Source organism: Triturus cristatus, chromosome 6, assembly GCF_964204655.1.
Source record: "Triturus cristatus chromosome 6, aTriCri1.1, whole genome shotgun sequence".
NCBI lineage: Eukaryota > Metazoa > Chordata > Amphibia > Caudata > Salamandridae > Triturus > Triturus cristatus.
In genome coordinates, this window is record NC_140589.1 from 954,649,729 (window position 1) to 954,671,725 (window position 21,997).

A 21,997-nucleotide genomic window follows, 5' to 3' on the forward strand; every position below is an offset into this window, starting at 1 on the left:
CAATCCTTCAGTGATATTGGGGTATCGAGATCTCCTTCCCATTGGTTGCGAAGTGCTTCTAGCTGGCGCAAACCCATCCACTTGGAGTGCTCTATATAGAGGCAGGAGACCGCTTTAATGGCGCCTGCGGATAGGGCTTTATAATAGCAGGACTGTTGGGGTGGGGGTTCTGTACAGCCCGTCTTCCAGTGCTTCCTTATTGCCGTTGTGAACGCTCTATGCAACAGGAAATGCCCCCCTGGTAATCCAAACTCTTTGCAAAACTCCTCGAACAGTAGGAACTCACTGTCTCTATAGAGGTCACCCATTTTTTGTTGCCCCAGCTTCCATCAAAGCTCCTATGGCCCTCCAGTTTCCCCCATGTGGCAGTGCATGCAACATGTCTAATGGGATGTCTGGTGAGTACGGGATCTTCACTCTTATTTTTTTGTAGTCCCTGATTCCAGCATCTAGCCTGCACGCTAAGTGCCTGAGGGTCTTTTCCAGTGTGCCTGTGTACTCTGAGAAATATTTGTAATAGTTTGCGGAGCGGCGGGTTCATTATTTCTAGATTTTCTCTTTGTCGTCTTTCCAGGGTTGTGCTTCCCACCAACTGCTGTAATTGTGTCACTATATGGTAGGACTCAAAATCAGGGACCGCCCCTGTCGGCCTTTGCATTATTGCAAGGGCAACTCTGCTGCGCCCCGAGCCCCAGATAAAGGCCCGCACCTGGGAGTTCAGGTCCTTGAAAAAGGTAGCAGGAATCCACAGTGGGAGCGCATTGGAAACGTACAGCAGGCGAGGAAGTGCTATCATTTTAAGTAGCTCAATCCTGCCGGCTACAGAGAGCGGCATGGTCCGCCCAAAGTCTATAGATGTCCTCAGGCCCTGTACTTCTCTCCCTATATTGCCCCCATATAGGTCCGGCCAGGTGTGATAAATGCACACTCTCAGATTCGTCAGGCAGCTAGGTTCCCATTGCAAGCCTCCGAGGCCCTCACTGAGAAGAGTCTGGACTTTTGCCAGCTCACATTGAGCCCCGAGATGGCACTGAATCTCCCCAGCAGAGTCGAGTCCAGGCCCCTGCCAAATCCTAGTCTCTGCTGGCTAAAAACAGCAGATGGTCCTCATAGAGCGCTATGTGATGGTATACTTGTCCTACCTACAGTCCCCGATATGCTGGCCCCATTCCGGCTGCCAGTGCGAGAGGTTCCATGGCCAGGGCAAATAGTAGAGGGGAGAGGGGACACCCCTGTCAGGTGCCCCGTTCTACGGGCCACCTCTGCAAGATGATTCCCTCCCCCGTGCCTACCCATAGGACTGGTGTATAACAGTCTTGTCCATTTGTTTACACCTTTCCTCCAGCCCCATGTTTGCCATAACTTCGTGCAAATTTATCCACTCTAGGCTGTCAAATGCTTTTCTATGTCGACAGCAAAAATCGTGCTGCCTTTTGGTTCTCCCTATGTGCCTCCAGGACAGCAAGCAGGTGTCTAATATTGCCAGCTGGGCTACGAGTCGGAATGAACCCCGCCTGGCTCTCATGTAATAGTGCGGTCATGAAGGGCAATAGTCTGGTGGGGAGGATCCAGATTAGAATCTTGTAATCAATGTACAACATTGACAAAGGGCGGTAGGCCATCTTGTCATGTACTTCTTTAATAGGCTTCAGTGTGGGGATTATAACAGCCTCCATTATAGTGGCTGGGAGAGAACCCTTCTCGACAACTGCCTCATACAGTTTCGCAAGTTGAGGAATCAGTTCAGCAGAATATGTGGCATAGAACTCCACTGGGAGCCCATCGGTTCCTGGGGTTTTATTGCGCTCCATATGCTTAATAGCGGCAGCCCTCTCCTGGGTAGTTGCGTTCCCCCCCCCCCCCCCCCCCCCCCCTGTGTATTGCATCGTCCACTGTAATTAGCAGCAGCTGTAGCTCTGCCAGATACTCTCGTATTTCCTGTGTGTGAGCAGAGGACACGCTAGTGTATAAACCGGAATAATACTCCGCAAATAACCTATTGATCCCATCTTGCTTATAAACTCTGCTGCCGTCCACGATTTCTAACTCTATAATAGGGGGGCCTCTTTTAGTTGGGTGAGCCAGCCATGACAGCAAAGATCCTGACTTATCTGTTTCTGCATGTGTTTTGTCTATGTAGTTCTTCAAGTCGAAACAGCGAAGTCTCTCCATTTGCGCTGCTTCCGCCTCCTTAGCCTCCAGAAGTTCTTGCTGTACCTCAGGACGGCCCGTTGTCTTAGTTCTATGTTCCGTAGGCACTCCTCTGCTCTTCTTGCGTCATTCAGTAGGGTTTGTCTAACCTCTTTGGATTCAGCAATACAGTAACCCCGTAGCACAGCTTTAAAGGCATCCCATTCTACCCGGGGGAGGGGGGGAGTTGACGCCGTCCCGGCCTTATCAGCAAAGTAGTGAGTAATTTTGGTTCTATTGTTTCCTGAAATGCCTGCTCCTCCAATGCTTCTGGTCTAAGCTTCCATTTCGAGATCGAAGGTCTAGGGTGTGCCCATCGCAGCTTCAGTAACACTGGATTGTGGTCTGAAATAGTGTGGTGTAGGTATTCAACTGTGTTGATCAAGCTGTGCACATCTCATGAGGAGAGGAACAGATCTAGTCTGACATCAACCTCGTGGAGGCCCGACAAAAAGGAATAATCCCAGCTTTGTGGGTTCAAGCGTCTCCAGGAGTCTATCAGCCCCCACTGCTGCTGCCAGTTAGCACACGTTTTGGCCGTGAGGGTTGTGTGTGAGTTCTGTAAGGGAGGGTGTGAGCGGGCCATTAGGGTGTCAGTAACGCAATTAAAGTCTCCCCCAATTTGTGTTATTTCTATTAGTAGTGGGGCTAGGCGCTGTGAAAGTGTCGCAAAGAATACGTTTTGATCAACATTCGGGGGCAATATATTTATCAGGGGCATCTCTTTACTCTCTAACAGACCTCTCACAGGCATATATCTGCCCTCTGTGTCTATTACAAAGTCTGTAAATTGAAAGGGGACCCCAGCTTGTATACATATAAGTACGTACTCCCCTGGCATAGGCCGAGTATTTGATGAGGTGCGCCTGACCCCTTCATCGCCTCCTCAATGCCTGCCCTTCCTTATCAGTGAGGTGTTTTTCCTGCAACAGCATGAAATGCGTCCTTCTCTCTAGGTAGGAGAAAATCTTGTATTGCTTCGCCATGGTATGCATACCTCTCACATTCCATGTCAGACTTTATAATCCGTAGTACTAGTCTTGTCATGCTAAGTACTTGGAAAGAGCCATACAAGCCCTTAGCGTATAAGGCGTGTCTACCCCTCTAAATGTGGCCCATCTATGTTCATGTATGTTGCTGCGTGGCTTGCTATTTACCTTCCCCAAAAAAGAAAACCTATTACCCCAACTCCCCTACCCCAGGGCAAGCAGCAACATGCTGCTCCCCCAAACCATGCTTATGCGCAATACAAATCGTGGATAATCTCCAACAGTGTCCTGCGGCATATTGGGGTGTGCTGTGTAGTCCCTCAGCGACCAACCCTCATCCAGCTCGAGTATTCATTAGTGTGGGACACTGTTCAGGGTGGGAGCTTGAGACATCTCAACAGCTATCGCAGGCTAGCTGCTTAGTTGCATTCAAGGTCATAGCTCGTCGCTCATCTCCGACCTGACACTCAGTATCCTTTATAATATCGTCCACTGTGCCCAGAGTGACCTTGGGCTTCTCAAAGCTTGAACTTTCAGAAGCATTCGAGTCTGGGTCTGACTCATAGTCCTCTCCTTCAGCTCCTGCAATGAAAGCCTCCTGCAGGATATCGGCTGAGGGCCAGAGGCAGGTGGCAGTGTCCTGTTTCAGTAGCGCTGGCCCTCGCCCAGTGCAGCCGCTGCTCTCACCAGATGCGGTCACAACCGCCCAAACAGCATCGCTGGTTTGATACTCCCCACTGTTGCCATCGCTTTGCCAACAACGCTCCTCTCTCCTACCTCCAGGCGGGCCCAGATCGGGGCTCCACATCATGTCTTGCCCCCAAGGGCCCTTGCGGCCAGCTGCGGTCTCCAGTTCTGGACCTCCACCCTAGATGTTGGTTTCCGCGGAGGTCTCTGCTCAGGCTCCCGGCTTGCCCCAAAGCCTCAGGCAGCTCTTCGATCTGTGCACTGACCCCAAAGCCAGCTCAGCAGTCTGCCGCAGCCCAAATGCGCAGCAGCGCTCAGCTCCTCCAGGTCGCGGGGCCTCACTCTCTGGACCCAGGAGCTCTCCACTCTAGCCTTCGTTCGTCGCTCTCCTCCGCAATTGTCACATCGCTCTCTCAAGGTCAGTCACACTATCTCTTCAAGACAGCCCTGCTCTCCTCAAGCTTCTGTGGGCCTCATCCGCATCTTCCTATCGCCGCCATCTTAGGTCAGAGCCCTGCTGTCCAAGCCCTCTGTCGCTAGCGATTTCGGGTGGTACAGTCGTCAGAGCCGCCCCCAACTAGGCAGTGTCCTTCCTTGATAGTGCCCAGCAACGTGTTTAGGCTCCTGTAGGGTTGCAAGGGTTCAGGATAGCGCCAGATGGAGCCCGACCGTGAGGATCTCTGAATAGAGCTTCTTACTCCATTGGCGTTAGGCCACGCCCCTCGGCTTAAAAATTAATGCCAGTTTAGGACGACTTGGATAAAACTTGTTGGAATGGGATTGAGATGGGAGCTAAAAGCAGTTGGTGCTTCCATTGAATATTGGACAGTTACATTTTATAATAACTGCGGTCTATTGATATCTTGTAATTGTTGATTGTCTCTTCCGTTTTATTATAAAATTGGTATACTTCCACGAGATCATGCAGAATTTGAATTGCTAGTGTAGTTTGGACTGATAAGTCCATATGATATAAGACAACTCTACCCAAGGCGGCAACCCAACAGCCCAGTGAGACCTATTCAGAAAAGGAAGCTGAAAATGTGTTTCCATTTGTAATATTATGTCAATCTTGATTGTGTGAATCGAATAGGATGTTTTTTCATATCTCAGTTGAGCTAAAGTACACAAATTAATTTGTGGGTAGAGCCCAATTAATTTTTCTGTTCGCTGTATTTGGACTTGACTACTCAAAGTCAATTCTGCATCTTTTGTTTAATTTTATTCTCTTGATAATAGGTGATAGGGAGGAGGTAAAAGTATAAAGACAAATTGGTCATGCTATACATACATGCTCTGGGCACAGCATACCCTTCTCCGCATGTGAATGTAGTGACATGCTTATCAGTTAAGAGCGAGGTATCAACTAGGAGCAAGGTATACAAATCAAATATAGTTTACCACAAGCAAAACCATGCAGCTCTGAGCTGTAACTCCTAGTAGTGTCCCTGGGAAATGCAAAGGACATTTTTACTGCTGGGATAAAGCGACTTGGGTAGTGGCATAAAATGCAATATCTTAAACTGTCACACATTTGAAACGCTAGAGCAGTGTATAGCATGTTACTTTTTAATGCAGTGTGGCGCTCCTACTATTATTAAAAACAATAAGGGCAATGGAATATGCTTAACCTTTGAATTCAGGTAGTTGCAAGAGGATCTGTAAAGTGAAATAAAGACGCTACAGGTGGCTTGTTAAACAAAAGTTTAGGAGATGTTTTCACAACACTCCAGCTGGTTCCAGGCAACAGCTTTAACTGTCACCTATATTCCAATCACAGCGTTCCATGCGTGACATTCTATAGCCCCAGCGTATTCCCTTCAATCCCCATCCAAGAGCTATACAGAGACTTTAACACAACTACTACTACTAGTAGATGAGATACCACAGGGTCGTTCATGAATGCAATTTTAATAGACCGAAATAAGACATTTGCATGTGCATTTTCCTCCTCTACATCCGAACTCTCACTTCACAAATAAATGAGACACCGATGTGACAGTCTTTGTAGACTTTTAGGACAAGCCTGGGCAGTGCATGCGCTGCTCTGCGAGAAATGCTGTAATCCAGTATGGACTTGAAGGCCCACCCACTCTCCACCCATATTTGTCATTGGCTTGTGTCATTGTCCTTCGTAAATTCTGGCTTCAGAGTCGTTAATAGGTTTGTTAGTCCCTCCTTAGTACTTCCTTGTCTTCATTTGTAACGTCCCAAGAAGACTGACCCTTTTACTGTTATGTTATGTTACTGAGATTTTTAAAGCGCTCTGTTACCCTGAGGTGTCCTGGCGCTGTGCGCTACCGACCGAAAAGGAAACTGTGACAATTGGCTAAGATGACCATTTACGTGAATAGCCAAGTTTTTAATCCCTTCCTAAAAGGAAGAAGCTCTGTTTAGTTTCTAAGATGGAAGGGAAGGCTATTCCATGCCTTGGTGGCGCAGTGGCAAAAACTCCTGCCACCCCAGCTAGTTTTCTTATAGCGGGGGAGAAGAGCGTGTTTAGCTTGCATGGAGCGCAGGGCTCTTCCCGGAACATACCACTGTATTGAATGTTTCAAGAAATCGGGACCTATGCCGTTAAGGGCTTTAAAAACTATACACATGGCCTTAAACTGAATCCGTAGTTCCACAGGGAGCCAGTGAAGAGTTCTGAGTCCCGCCCTCACAGAGACAAACCTGGGTGTACCTGTGAGCATCCTAGCTGCCGCATTCTGCACGATCTGGAGTCTGGTCAGATGTTTTTTTTCTGGATGTTAATGTAGAGACTATTGCAGTAATCCAGCCGTGACAGAATGAGCGCTGTGACGGCAATTTTCAGGCTGTCTTCCGGGAGGTGGAATTTGATTTTACGGAGAATTCTAAGAATAAAAAAGCAGGATGAGACAACCCTGCTGATATGATCATCAAAGGCAAGTTTCGAGTCAATCACTCCAAGATTTTTCGCCCTTTCCACCCGGACTGGAGGCCCGCCCATTGTATTTTTCCACAAGTCCGGCGTCCAGAGGTTGGCAGTGTTCCCGAATAATATGTTACACTGTATGTCTTATTTAGTCTGTAAGCACTATTTTCTTTAAAGAGTTTCTCCTACTGCAGGCACGACATGCTTTCCTGCAACATTCAACACGACATGCCTTTCCAAGCAGCCCAGGAAAATGGCAGCTGCTTCTTTGAAGTGAAATTGGTTTCACATTTACAAGAGTTTGAGCTTTATGAATTGTAAATGACAATGCCTTTTATGTATGTATTAATTATTAAAACGGATAAATAAAAGGAATTGTCATTTACAATGCCGAAAGCTTTAACTCTTGCAAATGTGAGACCTGTTGCATTGCAAATGCTTGTTTGTTGAGACAGCCATGGTTTTCAGATTTTACACTGTCAGTATATCTATATGTTTAACTTCCTCGATGGTAGTTATAACATCCATGTTGCTGTTGAACTCTGATTTTTCCTCACCTGTGTGACACAGAATTTAAGAAAAACAATCTGCCATTATGTTCTCTCTTCCAGGCACGAACCTATTCTTAAAGCTATACACTTTGAAGTTATCCTGGCAATATGGGCGGTGACATTCCATCCACCATCAGGAGACGGTGGCAACTAATTGTTTGCTTTATGAATGCAGTTCAGACAAGGAGGCCCACGCATACTCTCTGATATGTTCCACTGCCCACGCACACTGCAATAACTCCCCCCTCAATGACACCATACCTCATCTCAGTGGCCTTCACTGTGTTGCACGCAAAGCTACATTCACTCCTTCTAACCCGCAAATGGGAATAAAGCAGGCCCTCAACCTTACAGACAAGCATCCATGCTTGCGATAGAAGGTTTTGTTGTAGACCATATGACGGACATACCATACTCAAAGTTGGGGCAACAGAACAGAATGTTAATTGACTTACAAAAGATTGAGAATACGGAAAGCTGAGGCATGTCAAGTGTACGCAGAGCAGGCACAGTCATTTAGCTAGAACAACAAAGCAAATATTGTTGGGTTATAATGTAAGAATACAAAATTGAACATTATTAGCATATAACACCTTAGTGCGTGATGGCTTATGTGTAAGGATTACCTTGCATGGCTGTGAAATCCTATGAAAATGGCTGGCTGTTATGTTAGTCTGTGCCCATTCGTAACGTGTATCTTATGTTGTGTACCTCAATGGGCATGCACTTTATAAAAGCTAAAAATACTACATTTGGCATGGCTTGTTATAAGTTGATAATATGGTGCCTCACACTGATGTATTTGGATAAGATTCATGAAGTGTAAACATGCTAAATTATTTTTTCAATTTGGTATCAACTGTTCTGGATGACTTTTAAAGTGCTGTCATGGAACCTTTTTTTGGGCCTGACATCTTTGCCTGCTAACACATTTCCTATGGCCAGAAGAGTTGACCTCATGCATCTCAGTGAGTTATGCCATGGATTCACACATTGTTGTCTGTGTAAGAAAATGTAAATTACTACGAAAACAAAATCCCAATTGCCAGGATCCCATTCAGTGGGCAACAGGGTAAACTGTGGTTACTAGGCCAACCGTGGTAATTGGGGCCTTTTATTCCTGATATCCCAGGCCCCAACCTACTATGGATCCTGAGGACCTGGGCCAATTGCCCCTTCTGCACTTGATTGTAAGTGGTAGCGCGGGTCAAGCGGTGCAATGCTTCTTGAGGGGAGGATTGGAAGTAGATATGGGGGAAGATGAGCAAAGGCTCACAACTGAAAATCCGAGTAGTAACAGCAATAAGTTATTGTCCAGTCAAATACTTGCTTTCATGAGAAAAAGGACTATTTATATATGACCCCAAAGTAAAATACAACATTCACAAACAATGCACATAGTCACCAGAGGTCAGGGCCCTAGTGTATCATAGGCGGTTCCCTGAGTTCCACTGCGCTCAAGCTAGCGGATGGTTATTCCTCATTCACTATAGGCAATAATCTGGATAAGTCCCACTAGTAGCCCGAGTCTTGGGACTCCCACTCCAATTCTTAATTAACGTCAAAAGTGTTCCAGTGCCGCAGTTTTATCTGGCAAGCAGCTCAGTCTTACCTGCACCAGCAGGACCAGACTGACTGTAGTCTCTGAGCGAATCTTCTTTGTGGGCGCTGAAGCTGCAGTCGCTGTCTCACATGCTACCCAGGCGTGCTGTGTTCGGCTGCCCTCAAGTACCTCATGCACTCCTGCAACAGCAGCAGTCGAGGCGTTCTTGAGGTTCCCCTGATGCAGTGTCAGTTCTTCGCTTCCTCACACAAGTGAGTTTGTGGGTGGGCGTGACAATCCTGGTACTGGTCCTCAGTCACAGCTTTTACCCGCTAGGATCACCATGGCAGCCTCTTTCCTCCATTGGCGGTCTCAACCCAGCACACTTTTCCCTGCACACATGCAGCAACCCATTCAGAGCGTCAGCTGTCTCCTCACCTCGCTTCAGGGATCCGCTTGTCAGGATTTCCGCACTGGATCTCGCTCCCTCCTACATTTTCCTCTTCCTCACAGGGCTCACTGGCCTTGTCAAGCAGGCAGGTGCTAGTGCTCCAGGCTTCAGGGCATATGGTCTTGGATTTACTGGGTAATGTCCCCTCACCCAACAGTGAATCTAGCAGGCCTTGGCCCGCAGTCCTGGTCATAGTCCAAAGTCTTGCAAAGCTTCCCCTCCTCACACAACCCACCTAAGTGCTTGACAGTTGATAATTTTGGGGGTTTCAAGAACCCATTTGAAGAAACCAAATGTGATTTAGAATCTGAGTCTTTGAAACTTATGTTGGGGGGTCTGCTTCCTTTTGAAATGCGCTCTCCTCTGTTCTCTCTTTCTCCAGAGAGCAGTCTGTCACATCAGGAGTGATTCTAAATCTGATAGCCTGCTAGCGACTAGAGATTCACATCTAGATGTCAGCCACAGAAATATGTGACTCACAGGGTTGCTCATGGGCCTCAGCCCTACTCTTTGATTCTATTAACAGCCTCCTCTCCTTCCTGGGATGTACCCAGGCCGCTTCCCAATGACCTCTCGAATTGAAAGCTCCCACTTTGAAGTGTACACAGAGTCTGGCTCTCCCTTTTTCCAGTGTATCCCACTCAGCCTACAGGAGTGTACCAATACACAAACCTGTCTTGTGGAGGATTCCTCATGTGTCTCCATTCAACCCTGATGGGGGTCTCCCAAAATTGAAACCCAGGGTCTTCCTTGTATTGTGCCATTCACCGGCAGACATACACCAAGCACATGCATATAGCATTCACGCACTGCACAGTACTGCATTATCCCTCTATTTTACCATTCACAAGACAAATATACCCAGCACGTGTACACCACTCACGTACTGTGCAGCCCTACATATACAACCAATGTAACAGCAGAATTTTAAATGAGCTAGCCTGTGACACGGGTAATAAGGACCTGTTCACTACTACTGATCACTATACAGTATGCTGACACCCCCCACCGCTTCGCTCCTGGCCAAGGCAGTAGCCTTTCACTACTATGAGGGTAGCGCTTTGGGTGCCTCTTCCTTTCCAAAAGGACTGCAATCCGTGTCTCGTGCAATCCTTTGTCATCACCCCCACCGCCACCACCACCACCCCCCAGATATAATTACAGTTGGTGCACTCAAGGCAGGGGTGCACCAAGCATAAGGATTTGCATGAGAACAAAGGTCTGCCCTAATGTACTGAATTTGTGTATGAAACAGTCACTTGAGCCAATCTGTTGGTGATAAATTTATGGCCACCTTATCATGGCAGTTCTTTGAATTATCTACTGTCACTGACCTTTATAGATGCTCCCTGCTTATTGACTCTTTCAGTAAAGTGCACAAAGCTGTTATCTACTTCATTGACAGTTTTTAGGCTGAGACTACGTGTGTGCCGGTGTTTGGTATGGCAAATCGGACTAGTATTTCAGCACCAAAAATGAGCAAATATGAGTTTGAGTTTTCTTCGTCGAATCGGGAATAACCACACGGATCAAGAAATATTGTCATTTACCATGTGGTTGTTCCCTATTCTGGGGAGACAATCTCGAGCATTTTCCACCTTCTTCTCTGAGCACACCGAATGTGCACGCTGGAGGAATAGTGTGGGTATTGGTTGGGTGGGAGGTCGGGCATCTGAACAGGGTTCAGCCTGTATGTGGGGGGGGGGGTCATCTGCTTCCCCATGCTGCTTCAGGGCACCAAGTGGTGCATCTGCCCGCAGCCCCTGCCCTGCAGCACGAAAAGGAAGTCCAGTGTGTCCAACCCCCGTGACATACAGAATTGCCGGTGGCACAATTCCACCTGGTGTTCTCTGTGAGTCAATTTCCACTTTCCAATCAGGTACAAGAGAAACTCTGGAATAGGCCTAGCCCATTGGAGCTGCAAAGAAGGAATCTTGGTAGCATTAATTTGTTTGTTCTTTTGCCTCATAAACAGTCGTATAAGTGCTGTGATTAAAAAAAATGAAATTTAAAATATGATGTATGTGACATTTACTCTATGTAGCACTTTTTTAACATCCTTAAAGGGTGATGAGTTGACGATTGCCTATTCTCTCTGAGGTACTTTCCAGCCAATCACCAGATTGATGAAGTTTATTAGAAAGTGTTGGCTGTCTGAATGAAATGATTGCATTTAGGAGACCGGAGCGCTACATGTTTGTGTTTAGTGAAGAATAAGTCACCTTTCTAATTATGCCCCATAGTATATTTTCTGTTAGCTCTCTGTACTTTCCTTTTTGATTGTTGACTGAAATAACCATTGAAATGAGTTTTCTAAAAGATACTAGAAAATGGCCACCCACAGGATTTGGCCTAGTGTAGTTACTGAAAGTAAAGAATACTTGAGATATACCCCATCTACTGTTTTTTGTGGCACAATCAATCACTATATACCTGTATATTGTCAATGTTGTGTGCACCCCATTTACTGTTATTAATTGTTGAAACTTTGTTTGAGGCGAAGACAAAGAACTGTTTTGCTTTGTTTTTGAAGAACTCAAGTGTTGTGTTCTATCCGGGGGTATGGTCTATTTTAGGTTTCTCTTTAATGCCCTTAATTATATGTTCGAGGCATATGAGCTGCAGATTGTACACTTAGCATAGATCGCCATCTGGTGTTGGGCCCGGATGTTTGCAGTTTGTTTTTCTTCTTGGACAGTCTTTGGAAGTCACGAGTTCGGTGACTCCTCCTTCGGTCCGTACTGCGCATGGGCTTCGGCTCCATCCTCAGATTGTTTTTTTCCGCCATCGGGCTCGGATGTGATACTTCGTGCTCCGGCTTCGAACTTCTACGGTTCCAGCCTCGACGGAAAATCCTCGTTTCTTCGAGTTTCTTCATCATCATCTTCATCTCTCGAAGCGGCACTTTTCTCCATCCCGTACATCGGCACCGGCCTTCGGGCCCTCCTCGACTCCGGTCCCGGCCGATGGAAAGGACTCCGTTCAAAAAGTGCCCAAAATGTGGGTCTAAATTTCCCCACACCGACCTCCATCAGGTGTGTAATCTTTGCCTCTCTCCAGAACACGAGGCCAGAGACTGCCCCGCCTGCAAGTCTTTTCGATCGAAGAAAACCATCCGGGATCGAAAAGCTCGACGCACCATGGCGCACTAATCGTCTGCAGCTCCACCAGACATCTTCAGAGACGGCGCCGAAGCTTCGGGGCAAACACACACCGAGCAGGAAGAAGACGTCGTCAGCGCTTCCGAGGCCGACGACTCCGACGTGGAGGACATCACACCGGCGCAGCGGGTCGTGAGTACTATGCCCCCTCCCACCCCCGCGCCCAAAACCAAAGAGACTCAGGTTACTCCCTCGCCTGCCGGCCTGGGCAAAACCAAGACCAAAGCTTCTATCACCCCACCTTCGGGCCTGGTGTCGAAGCCTCCAAAGTCTCACGGCAGCTCGGGATCGAGCCAGCCGACGCCCGGTACCGAAAAACAGCATCCGGCACCGAAGAAAGCAATATCCAGCTCGACTCCGAAGCCACCGGTGCCGAAGCCTGGACTCTCGGTGCCGACCAAACACAAACACAAATCTGTCGGCACCGACGCTCCGGCGCCGAAAACGACTTCGACGCCGAAAAAACCGGAGGCCCCAAAAAAGCATGGTGCACACAAACCATCGAAGCCCTCGGTTCCGAAATCACCGGTGCCGACGGACGATTCGGCGCCATTGGCTCGGTTTACACCAGACCCTTTACAAAAGACTCTGTCCAAAGATCCAAAGACTGGGCTATTGACTTTAATTATCAAGAAAAGACGCCTTGATACTCCGGCTCCTCCTCCACCACCCAAACGGAAGGACTCTGCTACTTCTCCCCTCAGAGTGCCCTCCCCACTACCGCCTCCCCTACCTCCTTCACCTCCTCCACCCCCTCCCCCTCCCAGGTCTCCGCCACCTTTACCTCACTATTCTCCGACCCCGTCCCCAGATCCGGATGACGGGGACCCGGACAATTATCCGGCGGACGCCCCAATGGATCCCACTCCACCAGGGACCCCAGACCCATGGGAGGATTACAATAACCCTGATGTACCCGATATTCCTCAGGACGACCTATACCCATCCAGGCCGTCTCCTCCAGAGGACTCCTTAGGGTTCCATCATTTAGTGCAGAGAGCAGCACACTACCATGGGGTGGACATGCACACTGAACCAGTGGAAGACGACCTCTTACTGGATACATTTGACATACAGGACAAATCCACTTCTATCTTACCCATGCTTAAGGGTGTCACCAAGCATGCCGCAGAGGTGTTCAAAGACCCTGTCAGGGCCAGGGTACTAAACCCTAGAATAGAGAAAGTATAAGGCGGCACCCACAGACCTTGCATACATTAAGGGCCCTGCTCCCTTAGATTCCCTAGTTGTCTCTACAGCTAGAAAGCGGGCTAACTCCCAGTCCTCAGGAGAAGCCCCACCGCCAGACAAGGAATCCAAACTCCTAGACGCGTCTGGCAAGCGCACCGCCTCTCAAGCTGCAAACATGTGGCGCATTGCAAACACACAAGCGCTACTTGCGCGCTATGACAGAGAACACTACGACGAACTTGAGGCTCTTATGCAGCACCTTCCCGAGAAACACAAGCGTAGGGCTCATGAGCTAATACAGGAGGGTAAACTCATTACAAACACCTCCATTAAGTGTGCCCTCGATGCAGCCGACACTGCTTCTAGAGCCATAAATACCAGTGTCCTGCTTCGTCGCCATGCCTGGCTCAGGATCTCAGGGTTTAAGCCTGAAGTCCAGGCGTCCATACGCAATCACCCCTTTGACCAACAAACTCTCTTTGGGCCCAAGGTAGACGAAGCGTTGGAAAAGCTGAAAAAAAGGACACAGACACAGCAAAGTCTATGGGGGCACTCCAAACACAAGCCTCTAAACGTTCCTTTCGACGCTCCTCCTTTCGTGGCACAGGCAGAGGCTTCTCCACCGATAGCACCTCTACCTCCTACAAATCCCCTCCTCAAAATACCTTTTCAAAGGGCAACCAAAGGGGTGGTTACAGAGGCAACAACAATAAGGGCAGGGGCAAAACTAACAACACCCGTTCTGCCACCCCGCCCACACAATGACTTCCCTCCGCTCCCCCCAGACCATTCCACTCCGGTCGGGGGCAGACTACAAAACTTTATCCACGCATGGGAGTCCATAACATCGGACAAATGGGTGACCCAAATCATTCGGTCAGGGTACTGTCTCGAGCTAACATCTACCCCACCCAATATCCCACCAAGGCACCGCCCAATGTCTCAAGAACATTCCACACTGCTCAAACAGGAGGTACTCTCCCTCCTCCAAAAACACGCTATAGAGCAGGTCCCCATCAATCAGCAAAATCTAGGGGTTTTCTCCCTATATTTCCTAATACCAAAGAAAGACGGGACCCTCAGGCCCATTCTGGACCTCCGGCCTCTAAATGCCTACATACATTCAGACCATTTCCATATGGTCACCCTACAACAAGTCCTCCCGCTCCTCTGTCAGGGAGACTTTCTCACAACCTTGGATCTGAAAGACGCATACTTTCACATTCCAATACACCCCTCTCACAAGAAATACCTCAGGTTCGTGGTGGACGGGCAACATTACCAATTCACGGTTCTCCCCTTCGGGGTCACCACCGCACCACGGGTGTTTACCAAATGCCTAGCGGTAGTAGCAGCACACCTCAGACGTCAACACATTCACGTCTTCCCTTACTTAGACGACTGGCTGATAAAAGCCGCGTCTTACCACCAATGCGTGCAGCATACAAACAGCACCATCCAACTGCTCCACCAGCTAGGCTTCACGGTGAACTACCAAAAGTCCCACCTCATACCATCTCACACAAAGCAATATCTCGGGGCCACTATAGACATCTCCAAAGGTATTGCCTATCCAAACTCAGCCAGAATCACAAGCATTCAAGCCTTACGCAAAACATTCCTTCCCCAACACTCTCTTCCAGCAAGAGTGTTCATGAAGCTCATAGGAATGATGGCGTCTTGCATCTTTATATTGCCCCATGCAAGACTCCACATGCGTCCACTTCAAGAGTGCCTAGCACAACAGTGGAACCAGGCCCAGGGTCAGCTGACGGATCTGGTGTTGGTGGACGGCCGCACACATCACTCTCTGCAGTGGTGGAACACCACAAACCTTTCCAAAGGGCGGCCGTTCCTGGACCCGGTTCCTCAGGTGATTCTAACAGCGGACGCATCGCTCTCCGGCTGGGGAGCGCACCTCCTACACCTCACAATGCAAGGTCTATGGACGCCACAGCAAAAATTGCTCCACATCAACCATCTGGAGCTCTTGGCGATCTTTCTAGCCCTAAAATCTTTCCAAAAACAGATTTCGAGCAAAGCAGTCCTCATTCGCACAGACAACATGACTGCAATGTATTATATCCAAAAACAGGGGGGGACACACTCTCCACAGCTCTCCCGCTTAGCCCAGAGCATATGGAGATGGGCAATTCCCCAAAACATCTTTCTCCTGGCACAACACGTTCCAGGCGTACAAAACACCATGGCAGATCTGCTCAGCAGACAAACGCAACAACTACACGAATGGGAACTGCATCCACAAGTTCTTCAGCCATTCTTCCAACAGTGGGGGCATCCTCAGATAGACCTCTTCGCCACCCACGAAAACAAAAAATGCCCAAGCTTCGCCGCCAGATACCCACACCCATTGTCCAAGGGCAATGCGATATGGATGAACTGGTCAGGCAGATTTGCATACGCCTTTCCACCTCTCCCACTAATTCCATTAGTGGTCAGGAAGCTACAACAGCACTCCCTCACACTCATTCTGGTAGCTCCGACGTGGGCCAGGCAGCCGTGGTACACCACGCTACTACAACTGTCAGTGGTACCACATCAAAAACTGCATCTATCCCCATGCCTCCTAACCCAGAACCATGGAGAAATCAGGCACCCGGACCCAGCTCAGCTCAACCTGGCGATCTGGCTCCTGAAATCCTAGAATTCGGATACCTTAACCTTCCCCCTGATTGCATGAACATCATCATGGAAGCCAGACGTCCTACCACTAGAGCATGCTATGCCGCAAAGTGGAAAAGATTTGTAATTTACTGCCGTAATAATACAATCAACCCTTTAGATGCATCCATACAGCACATCATATGCTATCTGCTCCATCTTCACAGGTGTAACCTGGCATATTCATCCATACGCCTACACCTAGCAGCGATCGCTGCTTATCTACAAAACAGACAGCATTTATCACTCTTCAGAGTGCCCGCTATTAAAGCCTTCATGGAAGGCCTTAAACGAGTAATTCCTCCCAGGGCACCACCTTCCCCTGTATGGAATCTAAATTTAGTTCTTACACGACTAATGGGTCCGCCCTTCGAACCAATGCATAAATGCGAGCTACAGTTTCTCACCTGGAAAACAGCTTTTCTCGTAGCTATCACTTCCCTTAGAAGGGTTGGTGAAATACAAGCGTTCACTATACAGGAACCCTTCATACAAATACATCACAGCAAGGTCATACTTCGCACAAATCCGAAGTTCCTGCCCAAGGTCATTTCCCCCTTCCATCTCAATCAATCGGTGGAATTACCTGTCTTCTTCTCGCAACCTCAATCTGTTGCAGAAAGGGCCTTACACACACTCGATGTAAAAAGGGCCTTGCTATACTACATACAAAGAACGCAACCCTTCAGGAAGACTAAACAATTGTTCGTCTCCTTCTCTCCACCACATAAAGGCAACCCCATTTCTAAATCGGGGATAACTAGGTGGATTGTAAAATGCATACAGATTTGCTACCAAAAGGCAAAAAGAACATTATCTGTTCCGCCTAAAGCCCATTCTACAAGAAAGTTAGGGGCTTCTATGGCCTTTCTAGGGAATATACCCTTAGATGACATCTGCAAAGCAGCCACATGGTCTACACCGCACACCTTCACAAAACATTACTGTGTAGATGTGCATTCCAAGCAGCAAGCTAGAGTGGGCCAGGCTGTACTAAAGACACTATTTCAAACCACTGCAACGGATACCGGTGGTCGCCGCTAGGGTTGGGTACTGCTATATAATCTATGCTAAGTGTACAATCTGCAGCTCATATGCCTCGAACGGAATATGCTACTTACCAGTATGCATCTGTTCTTGGCATGTAGAGCTGCAGAGTTGTACACGCCCACCCGCCTCCCCGGCTACCTGTATCCGTTCCAGTACATCTTATTTAGATACTACACACATGGGTTTCTCACTGTGATTACCAAGCTCCATCATTTCCCTGTTGGCGAAAAACAATCTGAGGATGGAGCCGAAGCCCATGCGCAGTACGGACCGAAGGAGGAGTCACCAAACTCGTGACTTCCAAAGACTGTCCAAGAAGAAAAACAAACTGCAAACATCCGGGCCCAACACCAGATGGCGATCTATGCTAAGTGTACAATCTGCAGCTCATATGCCAAGAACAGATGCATACTGGTAAGTAGCATATTCCTTCTATATTTTTTATTTGTTGAAACTGATCATTTGGAACTAGTGTCCAATACTGATGAATCAAAAATAGACAAACTTGTGTGACCTACTCTTGATGTCCCTTGTGCATCACTAACATATCAACATATGTGGGCTTCAGTCGATAAATCACATTATGCCCTCCATTTTGTTCACACACCTTCATTACCTTGTATGGGCCTCACTGCCATCAGTGTCCCTTTTTGGCCTTTACTGGTCTACTTGCCTCTTGTGCTAGAACCAAGATGCAGCATTCCTGTTATGCCCACACTCCCTTTTGATGTGACTCAAGGTTTCCTACTTTCTGGAATGCCGTGTGAGCCTCTGATAAGCCTATGGTTGCACACCCAGTATGCTTTGTGTCTCTGATCCCAAATGTTTTTCAGGGCGAACTAGGAGGATGGCTATGGAACCTCCATGAATGTGTTCAGGTCTGATGGTTTTTTGTATACTTCAGTAGTCCTTTTGTCAGGAGTGATCAGTAAGCCCAGGAAGGCTAATTCTTGTTTGCTTATAGTGCTAGTAAATTTAAGGTTGGGGTCCTGCATGGTGATCAAATGTTCTAAGGAACTAATTTAGATCTCGGCTGACGGGTTACTCTGTCACAACGGTGACAGATATCCCATCCGCTAAAATATAAATCCCATTATATCCTATGGGATTTATAATTTGGCAGATGGGATATCTGTCACAGTTGTGTCGTAGTAACCCATCTGCCGAGATCTAAATCCGGCACTAACTCTTGTCTGTAAATCACTACCTGTCTCAATTAGTTGAATGTCCTCTATTGGACATCTTCAAGAGTTCACAGCTTGCTAGATATATTTAGTTTCAAAGCAGTTTACATATATATAGGCAGGAAAGATTCAGAGTGAAGTTATTTCCCAATGAAGTCCCTCTTATTTGTTGGTATATATTGTCTGGGCAATAGAAACAATGTTTGCAATTCATTTAATTTTTGCACTTTCAATAACAAACATTATGGTGTGATGTAATCCTTTTGCTTTGTGTCAACGCCCTTGATTACTTGTAGTGTTGCTACTTGTATAGAGGCCTCTAGGCTTACTCATCAGAATCTCTATATTTGGATGAAAAGAGAAGACCTTAAGTAAATTTAGTGCATCTTTGATGCACTGCAGATAGGACAGCAGTGTCTTACCTACTGGTTTTAAAAAGCATTCACTGAACTTTGACACTAGTCCTAAAGTGGACTCAATCCCATCCACAATAGATGTACCAAGAGGCGGTTGTCTAACCTTTAGTATTTCTGGCAGTTTATAAAAATGTGGTCTTCTAAGATTGTTCGTCATTAGGAAGCCAGTCGCCTGTTTGATGATCCAGCATTCACTTCCAACTCGGTTACCATGGATTAAATAAATCGAATGTTATTATTAGTCCAATTGTGATTTATTTTTTTGTAACTTTGCTCATCAGCAAGGAGTATGAGGCATTCTACCTGCTATGCTTCCTTAGTTTGTATCACAATGCCTCGCCTTTGGTGGTTTTCTAAACAAATTTGTCGGTTTCTCAGGAGCTCACCTTTCTTCATAGGAAATACTTGTAAGGTTATTTGTAGTTTTGATTTAGTTTGTAAGTCTTTTGGTGCTCATTGTTCAAATGTGATCCCCTATGGAGGAATGGTATGTTTGGGTGGCTGAAAATATTTCTTTTTAAAACCTGTGTTGAGGATAGTATCATTTGCTGCTTCTTTATCATTTTGGCCTTCACAAAAGAACCTCAATCTGAAGTGCTCTGAAATTTCAAAACCTTGGTGAAAGTCATGTCTGAGGGTAGGCACAATTCTGAGACCTCTGTTGAGTATCCTTTTCTCTATCTCTACAAGTTCTGTGTTAGTAAATGTTCCTACAAGGTCTGAACCTAACTGGTGCTTGCTCGTTGATCTGTTCCTTGCTTGTTGTTCATTGCATTTCCTGAGCCATTATGCTTGACTGTCAAAACATGGTCCGGAGTTTACTTTATCCACATACTAATATATGTGCCTTATTTTGTTAATCAGTATTTACCTTTGTTAAGTCTGTTTCTTCAGTAGTGGTTTGCTTTTATGCTTTCAGAAAACAGCACCAAAACTGATAGCCAAGACAAATTGCCAGTATGAAATTGAATGGGTAACGGAGTATGCCTGTCACAGAGATTATCTTCAAACTAATGAATGTGTTCTAAACAGCAACCAGCACGACATCTCGATAGATCTCTCTCCACTACGAGGTAAATACCTTCACATATGTTCTAGTCTTATGAAAAAAGATGGTGGTTTTGGAATAATTGACATCAGAAGTGGTGTAGTTAAATGAAGATTTTACTAGAAGAAAATCTAGATTTGCTTAAAGATAGCAAGATCCATATTGTGGAGGTGTCCTTTTTCCATACGCCCAAGCTGAAAAATGAATAATTAAATAAAAAGATCTTGTTTTATTGTTCGTTATTTGGGTTGGGTGTTGCCCCATGAAGTAGTTTTCCTTTTTGAGTTATCCGTTATCAGTACCACAAGACAAATGATACTAACTGAGCAGGTTTCTACTTCATTAAATGGAAAATGAGTTTAACAATTCTGTGTGTCCGGTAAGACGTTCTCTGGATTTCACATATATTTATACCGATTGATATCTGTAGGAGTAAGAGATTGATAATTAATTTGAAGATGGTCATCAATGGTTAATTTTCCAATTCAAGGTTTCTTATATTTGACTTCTACATTCAGGGAGGGAGAGGGAAGGACCATAAAATTGTTTTTCTCAATACTTTGCACCATTATAGTTGTTGCGAACTGCATTTGTTTGAACTTACTGTTGACAGTGTATATACCGGATGTGTGATGAATCTGACCATCGTACACAGAAGGAAATTGACTTTTTAGTAAAGTTCATAGAGGACAGAGTAAGAGGCTACCCTGACGTCAGTGAGCAAAGTAGGGATTGTAAATGATATAAAGGATTCACAGCAACCTATCGTCGGTCAACATAGTGATACCCAATATTCTGTTACTAATATACCTGGTTAGGGTTGGTATTTATTTGCCTTCTAAACTATTTCTGTTTGTGTTCCTGAGTCACCAAATAGGGGAGGTTGAATCTTTTGTAGCCACTAGGATTCGCTCTACAGAGATGATTTACTGGCTGCACTGGAAACAACCTAGTGTGAACGGTGGAGAGGCAACAGCAGAAGCCCCTTCTATTCCTTTTTTCAGTTAAATTAGGAATCATGTTTTCTATAACTGGGTAATCTAGAGGTGTAAAAATGTGAAATAAAACAAAAATGAAAATTGTTTTCGAACTTGGAATAGTTTTGGAGCTTTTTTTTTCTTTGTTTGATTCTTTATTGCACCAGTGATTTCTTTGTATCATTTAAAAAAAAAAACTTTGTATTTGCATTGAGTAAGTAGGACAGTCTATATATAGTCCAGAGGATATGTCTAACAGAACCTGTTGACTTGCTAAGCTGTCAATAACCGTACCACAGATTGACCAGAATTCATGGGATGATTGAAACAAACATGAGCTTTTCACCTAGAGTCTAACCAAATAGCAACACTATGCCATGGTAAGGTTGTAGTTACACAAGAGGAAAGCATAAGATGTTACTCCAGTGCTGAAACTACTACAGAAAAAACTGGAATCCTGCACTGAGAAGCAGCTGCTGTTGGCCTTGCTCAAGTTGGTAAGAGGATTGTATAAGTACTGAACAAACCAATAATGTTCTTTTGGCTTTACACTTGGCAGAGAGCTTGAGATGAGATCAGCTGTGGGATTTTTCTGTACAGCAAATCTTTTTTAATATTCTTGACACTGGTTTCACTGAGGCCTTGGGAATGGACTACTGCTTAACTCTTCCAGCCTTTAATTCACTTATGGGGAGAGATACCACATAAAGGTTTAGAGGAAGAGGCAAAATAATACCTTGCTGGACAACTTGGAATAATTACAAAGAAGTAACTCCGGCCATTTTTAGGTCTTGCCTACGCAGTGCGCATGCCTTGCATAGGAGGGCCTTTAGCTGTCGCTCTGCTCATTTTCAAGCACGCACTTGTGCTTGTTGCGGCATCCACCTTGCGGGAGCGAGCAGCGGTGCGCCACGAGTGCAGTGCTTGAAAATGAGCAGACTGCTCTCCCATGTGCGGGCTCACTTCCTGCTCCCGCAC

At 46.4% G+C, this 21,997-nt stretch overlaps 1 protein-coding gene across 1 annotated transcript in view; it reads left to right on the top strand.

Moving 5' to 3' along the window:
* Positions 1–21,997, top strand: part of IGF2R (insulin like growth factor 2 receptor) — a 1,674,612-nt gene that overhangs the window by 271,118 nt on the left and 1,381,497 nt on the right. Inside the window, exon 8 of the mRNA XM_085611652.1 lies at positions 19,914–20,067. Coding sequence (XP_085467778.1) covers positions 19,914–20,067 — 154 coding nt within the window. The remainder of the gene's footprint in view (positions 1–19,913; positions 20,068–21,997) is intronic.